This window comes from Notechis scutatus, chromosome 3 (genome assembly GCF_049901735.1).
Source record: "Notechis scutatus isolate UNSWTSFEM ecotype Mainland chromosome 3, rNotScu1.2, whole genome shotgun sequence".
NCBI classification, from domain to species: Eukaryota; Metazoa; Chordata; class Lepidosauria; order Squamata; family Elapidae; genus Notechis; species Notechis scutatus.
The window spans coordinates 83,176,687-83,185,050 of record NC_142011.1 but is presented as its reverse complement, the minus strand read 5'-3'; the positions used below and the strand labels follow the sequence as shown (position 1 = coordinate 83,185,050).

General features: G+C 39.8%; 1 protein-coding gene across 8 annotated transcripts in view; it reads right to left on the bottom strand.

The window, feature by feature from the left end:
- Window positions 1-522: 522 nt before the first annotated feature.
- The window catches only part of CDC7 (cell division cycle 7), a 28,993-nt gene continuing 21,151 nt past the window's right edge, over window positions 523-8,364 (bottom strand). For 5 of the 8 annotated variants that reach the window (XM_087960601.1, XM_087960602.1, XM_087960604.1 and 2 more), the window contains one exon: window positions 7,122-7,533. In XM_087960601.1, the coding sequence (XP_087816727.1) occupies window positions 7,139-7,533 (395 nt within the window). In that variant the 3' untranslated portion in view covers window positions 7,122-7,138. Of the gene's footprint in view, window positions 825-3,037; window positions 3,306-7,121; window positions 7,534-8,364 lie in introns of those variants that run through there. The other 3 variants (XR_015748644.1, XM_087960606.1, XM_087960603.1) reach the window with 3 other exon arrangements.

Sequence of the window (8,364 nt, the reverse complement as noted above, 5' to 3'; positions counted from 1 at the left end):
CTGTATTGTATCTTACAAAACTTCCATAACAGCCCGCTATTTGTCTCTTTTACTGGGCTCATTTATTCATTAAATTTATATTCCCGGATTAATTTACTTTCCAGCAAAACAGAAACTATAAAGCTCTTCAGCTTAACACACTCCAAATGCTTATTTGGTAAGTTGTTGGGGTGAAAGTTCATCTAAGTAAATGGCAGGATCTGTGGTCAGCATGCCCTGCTTCAAGTCCAAATTGGCTTTTGGAGGGACTATGAAATCCAATATTGAACCGAGAGGCGAGATGGTCTGAGGTCAAATTCAATGCCTTTCCCATCCGGCTAAATAAATATCATTTGGGATAGTCAGAGCAACCCTGAAGCTCTGTGAAAATTGAATTAGTCCAGAATCTCTAGACAGCAAAACCTATATAATGTAGACAATTAAATAAAACAATATCAAAAGACAAAATGTTTGCAGCCAAAATGTATTCAATAAAAAGTGGGAAGGAAAGGTGAACAAGTCAGATAATACACGCTTTATAATAATTTGAAAGACAATATAAATACATAAACGATGGAGGCCACTAAATCAAGTCACTGCTGAGCATTTCACCTCAGTTGGGAGACAAAATCTTTTCATTCAGGCACATTGTGGCCTCAACCCTGTTGCAGGATGAGCACTGTGAGAAGGTGTTTGAATGCAATTCTCTTCTTTATGCCGTTCTGTGGCTGTTACTTTTTTATTCACTCCCCTGTCACTTTGTAGTTCTAGATTTTCTTCTTTAATTGCTCCATAGAATTCTTATGGCAGCTCCTCTGAGTTAAAAATGTGATGATCCAGGCAATCTAGAACATAGACTTTATAGCAGTGGTGGGATTCAATTTTTTTTACTACCAGTTCTGTGGGCGTGGCTTGGTGGGCATGGCAGGGGAAGGATACTGTAAAATTTCCAGTCAGAGGTGGGATTTGCCAGTTCTCTAAACTACTCAAAATTTCTGCTACCGGTTCTCCAGAACTGGTCAGAATCTGCTGAATACCACCTCTACTTTATTAGGGTCCCATGCAACAAACATAGACTTGGTAAGGTCCAGTGGTGGTATGCTACCAGTTCAGACTGGTTCACCTGAACCCGTAGTAAAAAAAAAAGCCGAGGATCAGCTGAGAGGAGGAAAAAAATCCTCCAACTATCAGCTGAGAGGAAAAAGAAAAGTGGAAATATTGGCCCTCCCACCTGCCCCTATGCTTTTTTCTCAGCTGATTGGCGCTGCAGGTCTCAGCTGGTATGGGGAAAGCTGCGTGCTGTGTTTGGCAAAGCAGGCCCACCAAGCCATGCCCACTGAACCGGTGGTAAAACAATTTGAATCCCACCACTGGTAGGGTCCAGAGGTGGTATTCAGCAGTTCTGACCAGTTCTGGAGAACTGGTAGTGAAAATTTTGAGTAGTTTAGAGCAGGGGTCCCCAACCACCGGGCCCCGGCCCAGTACCGGTCCGTGGATCATTTTGTACCGGGCCGCCTATTTTGCTTGGGCGCCGCCATCTTATTTCGACGGCACTTGAGAAAGTGCTTCCGGGTGAGCTTGTCGGTTGTCGATTGGAAAACGGCGTTTGGGTGCTGAAGGAATCCTCGAAATCCTTCGTTTCGTCGAAGAGGGGGGGCGGCTTCGAACGAAGAGCCGTCCCGATGGCGGTGGAGTCTCGCGTTACTCAGGAGGAGATTAAGAAAGAGCCCGAAAAGCCCATCGACCGCGAGAAGGTACAAAGGAGGAGTTGAAGGTGGCGGGGAGAAGCGGGGGACGGCTGGCTGGCCAGTCGCTCGGCTCGCCTTGCCTTGGTCGTGCGTGCTGATGCCGGTACCGGTCCATGAATCATTTTTTACATTTTGTACCGGGCCGTGGTACAAAAAAGGTTGGGGGCCACTGGTTTAGAGAACCGGCAAATACCACCTCTGGCTGGAGATTTTACAGTATCCTTCCCCTGCCACACCCACCAAGCCACACCCACAGAACCAGTAGTAAAGAATTTTGAATCCCATCATTGGTAGGGTCCCATGCAATAAACATCTGTGTTTATATTCCTTGACCCAAGTACAGTTATAAATTTGATTTGCATACCCAATTCAGGACATTAACATCTGGCTGCAAACCAATGCAGCATGAAGTGGCGAAAATAAATTGCATCTCTATCTGAAATAAGGCATGCAATAAGAATATAATGTTCAGGAGGTGTAAATAGACATGAAGGATACTAGGCTTGGCTGGTGCTCTAGGAAGAGCAAGGAAAAGTTAAAGCAGTTCATGTTTTTACTGTTTATATAAAGAATTCTATGTTTTGTTTAGAACATATCAAGAAGGACTTAATTAATTTAATTAGGGATCCTGATCATCCCAAAGGTACTTTTTCAGCAGGCAACTGGCCTTTTTTGTTTTTTTCTTTTGAAGATGTTTCGTTTCTCATCCAAGAAGCTTCTTCAGCTCGGAAAGGATAGTGGAGAATGGAAGGATTTATATTCCATATAAATGTAATCCTTCCATTCCCCACTTTCCTGTCAGGGCTGAAGATGCTTCTTGGATGAGAAATAGATAAAACTATGGAGTCCTTGGTGCTCTCTGAGCTTGGTTGTCTGAGCTTGGTTGCTTTCTTGCAGATATTTCACTACCCAGCAAGGTAATACCATCAGTACTAGAAAGGAGCACAGTTTGCTCTTTTTATATATTAGTATTTTTCCTATCAGTATTGGTGGGAATATTCTTATGATTAGGTATTTATTTACTGTAAATTTGTTTGTCTGAGCTGGCAGTTCCTCGATTGTGGTATTATTTACTTCTTGATTGGAACTACTAAGTCAGACAAACAACAGTAAGCAACAACCTAATCAAGGAACCACCAAGAACACTCCCACCAACAAGCCACTTGCATATAAAGAGAGCAAATCCCATTCCCTTCTAGCACTGATGTTATTATCTAGTTTGGTAATAAAACATCTGCAAGAAAACCACCAAGCTCAGAGAGCTTTAAGGGCCCCACAGTTCAACCTTAAGATACAAATATTCTCTCTTCCATTGATAGCTAAAACTAGATTAAAGAGGCCGTTGCTAAACATTTGACCAACTGAATTAGAACTACTTTTGCCAAAAGAAAAGGGTCATTCCACTCACCTGCACTAGACTTTAAATCTGACAGAAAAATGGATATTAGCTGACATTTTATGATTACCATAACACAAAAGAACGAAGGAAGTAGTACCTTCATAAGCATTTCAGCAGCTTTGCCTGCCAAATTTGGCCACGGTTCTTTTAGATAAATAACTTCTCGGTGACGTGCTGTGCTGAAATTACATAAACAGCAGAAATTACTAAGACCTAGGCCCCCGGGATTTGTGGGTTTCAAGATTTTCTGCAATCAATATTCTGACATCTGCAAACATTTATCCCTAAGAGTTGATGCCAAAAAGCTGCAAAAAATGAAAGAAATGCCATCACTTCACTTGATACACAAATTATTTTGCCGCTATGTGCCATTATTTATTCTGTAGCTGAATTTATATAGAAAGGAGGATGGTGCAGACTTGATTCTAAATTTAACAGAAAGTGTTATGAAGAGCGTTACAGGTGATAGCATGTATTAACACATATACATAAGAGCTCTCTGGCAATCCAGCCTATGAATTTATTAATATATTGCATACAATTATTTGCTAGAATTATTTTCTTGTCTTTCCTCTAAGAACTCAAGGCAGCTTACATAGAAATGCTTCATTTTACCACACCACTGAGGGTAAGTGACTCAATGAATCTCTGTGACTAAGAATGACTATGAAGCTGAGTTTCTCTAGCCCTGATTCATCATTGTTGCATCAGATAGTGAAGTTTATAGTTTTAGGATTATGACTATTTTCATGAAGATTCATTGAAAGATCTAACTAGGGCAAGATGACAAATGAAGATACTGACAGAACTATGCCAAAGATTCTCAGTCTATGGGTCTTGTTCAAAATGTACTAGTAATATAGTTATTGGTCTCAGCAAGTAGGATTACCTGAATAACTTTGGGCAGAAACTAGGCATTATTTGGCCTTCATAGCGGAGAGATTTCAGGACTGTAGGTTAGACTGGACAATCAAAATAATCCGGTAGAAGGCAATGGCAAACCATTTCCATATTGCTACTAAGAGAGTGTCATAAATATGTCCATAAAATAATGAAGAGCTGAGCTCAACTTGAAGGAAGCTTTACTTGAATTAATTTATCTACTCCTGCTTGAAAATGGAACTGTTGATCACTGTCATCCTTTTGGGCTAGCTTCGGAAATTGTTCCTGCTTTTCTCCTTCCTCCAGGGCCGGTTCCAGTCCACTGACTGGAGGGATAGAGGGAAGCAAATCTAGCCCATGGCCCCTACTTTGTGGGATGACTGAGAGATCTTTTTTCCCTTTCTATTTAATTTTTACATGAAGTTGTTGGGTGAGGTGGATCCATCCGTTTGGGATCTCTCTATCCCAGGACCTTTGAATGATGCTGTGGATGTCCTATCCTAGTATCTGGGGGATGTTGGGGGTTGGATGGGATGAAATGGGCTCTGACTTAACCCAAGCAAGATGGAACAGCTATGAGTATTTAGACCAGGGGTCTCAAACTCAATTTACCTGGGGGCCGCTGGAGGCAGAGTCTGGGTGAGGCTGGGCGCATAAGGGATTCCACAAAAACGTTGTTAAAAAAATATCCTCAAATGTCATCAACAGTTAATGATTTCTCCAATACATGAACTGTCCTGAACACATGAATGGAACATTGAATGAAGATCATGAACAGTTCCTCAGAACATGGCTTCTCCAGCTTAATGCTTGCTGCCAGAGACTTGACAACGCTTCCTCTCACATATCTGAGCCACATTTGGCTTGAGAGAGGAGGCACTTGAGACCCTCAGTATGGCTTGAAGATGATCATCAGTAAGTCTGGACCTGTACTTGGACTTGTTAAAGTTCAGGGTGGAGAAGAAGCCACGACAAGGAACAGTGGGCGGGACTTCCTTCAGAGGTCCATTCCCCCTGTGGGCCGCACTAATATTATACTTTCATATCACGGTGGGGGCCACAGGATATCGTCCCTGCGGGCTACAATTGGCCCACGGGCCATGAGTTTGAGACCCCTGATTTAGACTCTCCTGAGACAGACAAGGTTCTTCCATCTTTGGTTCTGGATAGTTGCACTACCCTAGACAGACCCAGTGTGCAATCGGGGCATCCTGGATTTACAGCTTCTGCTTGAGTAGCGGGTGGTAGCTGTGGCTCGAAGGGCCCTTGCACACCTTAAGATGCTGCACTAGCTGTGCCCTTATCTGGACCGGGAAGCCCTGCTCTGGACTGGTGTGTATATTAATTTTGGAAGTTGCTATTATTTGTATTGTTTTAAAATGTTCTTAGTATTTTGACTGTCATATATTTTCTGAATTGTAAGCCGCCCAGAGTAATTGACTGAGATGGGCAGCTATAGAAATTGAATGAATGAATACCCATAATTAGATTTACATCCCATCTTGTATGTATCCACTGAGACTAATTGTATTACCCCCAGCAATCCTATAAAGTAAGTTAAATTGAGACATATTGGATAAGTTTGAGTTAAGACCGTACCCTTTCACTCTTGATTCTGGAATTGAACCTTAGTTTCCTGATCCTAAAGTCACATCTAAATTGACTGTTATTAATCTTTTATTTTTCAATTTAGGGAACAAATTTTTTTCATTCTATACCAAAAAGTGAACACAAATCTAAGAAAACTAACTTTCTAGCTTTATTCAAACAGAGATATTGGAAAAGCAGTCCTTTAAAAAAATAAAATAAGCATATGCATGCCTCTTCATTTCACAGTGCAGTAAAATTTGACTCTAGTTTTGCCATGGTTCCTTGACTACAGAATGCTTCTAATGCAAGGTTATTTTTCTCCATGGGCATTAGAGATGTATTCTTACTTAGCAGAGCCTAGACTTATGTATAGAAAACACATTTTTATATTAGAGGCAAGATAATTGAACATTCATTGCAATCTTATGTTTTTTTAAAAAAAACTTAGAAGGGATACCATTTCATTCTAAAGTATGTCTACCTTGCAAGCTTATTATTGTCTTGGAAAATTGGTTTCAAGAATTAAGGCAGCCCTTTGACTGGGATATGTTTGTAATTTGTACAGATTACTTTTATTACGAACATACTATCTTTTGTCTGCAGACATAATTTTCCAAATAAGCATTTGTTATATTTTATATGATGGCTTTTATTTTTATAAAAAAATATGATTTTATTTTGGTCATTCCCATAAATTCATCACAAAATTATAACACAGCGATACATACCAATCAATAAGCTAATGCTGTATCTGTACATAGTTTTTACAAGAAAAAGATATTGTAGTCTATACAATGAAAAGATAACAGTTCCAAAGGCATATGAAATAGAAAGTAAATGATATTATATGCTCTTAAGGGGAAAAAGTTCCAGGTCCTCGGAGTCAGTGTTTTCAATACTCCTCATAAAATATAAATTCTTGAGCAATGCCTTAAGTTCACTTTTACCAATATACATCATCTACTATATTAAGATTAAATTGTCAGAATTCCCCACCAGCAATGCTGTCAGAGGAGCTACATGTACATGTATCTTACAATGAATGTTGCTTTTCTCCTGCTAAAAACAAACTAGGGAAGCATTTGTCAACAAGTAGCAGAAGTAACAAATCATAATGATCAATCCCCCCAGATCTGTGAAACTAAAATATATAAATAATTAACTCATTGCCTACCAGAATAATTCATTTATTGTATCTGCCCCCAGCCAAATTTAAACCAACTATTAGGAAGCTGCATGATATAATAGGATTGCTAAAACCGAAGGACATAGCAAAAAGGAACCCTTCTCAGATTTCAGTCCCATTATATAGATTTTATGTTGCCATTTCTGAGTGCATCACAAAGTGGTGAAACAATCAAATGCACTTTGAAATTTTTTAAAAACCTGTCCGAAAAACAGAAGTATATTTACTACTTTAACTAGATCTAGATCAACACTGCTCTGGAAATAACATTTCTCAGATTTTTGGTTTCATTTTAAAGAGCGACCAACTCTAATAATACTTTAACACACACACAATAGAGTGTCAAAGGTCTTTTTATTGCTTCACGTTTCTGAAAAAGGAATGCTGCAGAGCATCCTTTGCAGTCATTCTTGTAGCAGGGTTTAAGTCCAATAGTTTATCAAGGAGATCATAGGCACTATTAGGAACTCTGTCCCATCCTTTGGGATCAGATGGCTTTTGTATAGTTTTCTTTTCTTTGCCACCATCTTCATGAGTGCTTTGTTTTTGATACTGCGTGTGCTTTTTGGATGCCTGAAGGGCAGAATCTGACACGTTGCCTATTCCAACTGATAAAGAAAATTCCTGAGAAGGGTTCATCTGTACATCACCTGCTGAGTTGTCAAAGCTGGTAGTTTTCCCCCTCAGCCTTTCACAGAGTTTCTTTAAATCCTGTGCTGGGATTTCTTTGCTGCACAGGATTGATTTACCTAAATGAAAAGCACTTGTTAGAAGATTCTTCAGAACGCACAGCCATTTTCTGCAACACTTGTCTAACATTGCAATTAAAGAGTTAGTAGCAGCTGCTGGTCCCTTAGTGGAACCAAGTTTTTAAAAGTGAAACGCTGATTTCACTCTTCCAAATTTTACATGTATGGACTTGACATACAGGCAATTCATTTTCCATACTGCTATTTTGCGAAGAAATACAGAACAGCAAAGCAAAGCATTGCTAAGACAATTCTTATTGAATCCATTGGCAATATTAAGATACACAGCTATGGGTATATAATCAATAGTGCAAATGCATTGCCCCAGGCTGAGACAATATCTCTAGACATCTTCACACAGAGAGGGGAAGGAAGAAAGAAAAGAAGGAACGAACACATCGCACCTGATCATACATATTTCTGGAAAAAATAAGTATGCTGTCAAATTCTGGGTTGATTGTCCTGCATATGTTGGTCCCACTGTGCATGACTATGAAGATATAGCAGCCAAGAGTTGACTTAGCCAGGCCTCAACTTTGCAATTCATGGCTGCACTTACCTCATCAACTGGAAATCATTGAAGCTGTGTTGCTAGAAATGGATGTGTTGTCTTTTCACAGCCAAAACAAAGCAGCCTGTTTTTATTCTGCACCTGACTTACAAGTCAGACCTGCAAGTTTTGTTCTCAGTATGGAATTCTCAAATCAACTGTTTCAAGCTTAAAATATCTTTGAGCTACTTTGCACTACTCTATGAAGAGGCAGAAGACTGTATCTACTGAGTAACCCTTAATATTGGGGATGCAGAAGACACTACAAGGTGACACAATAC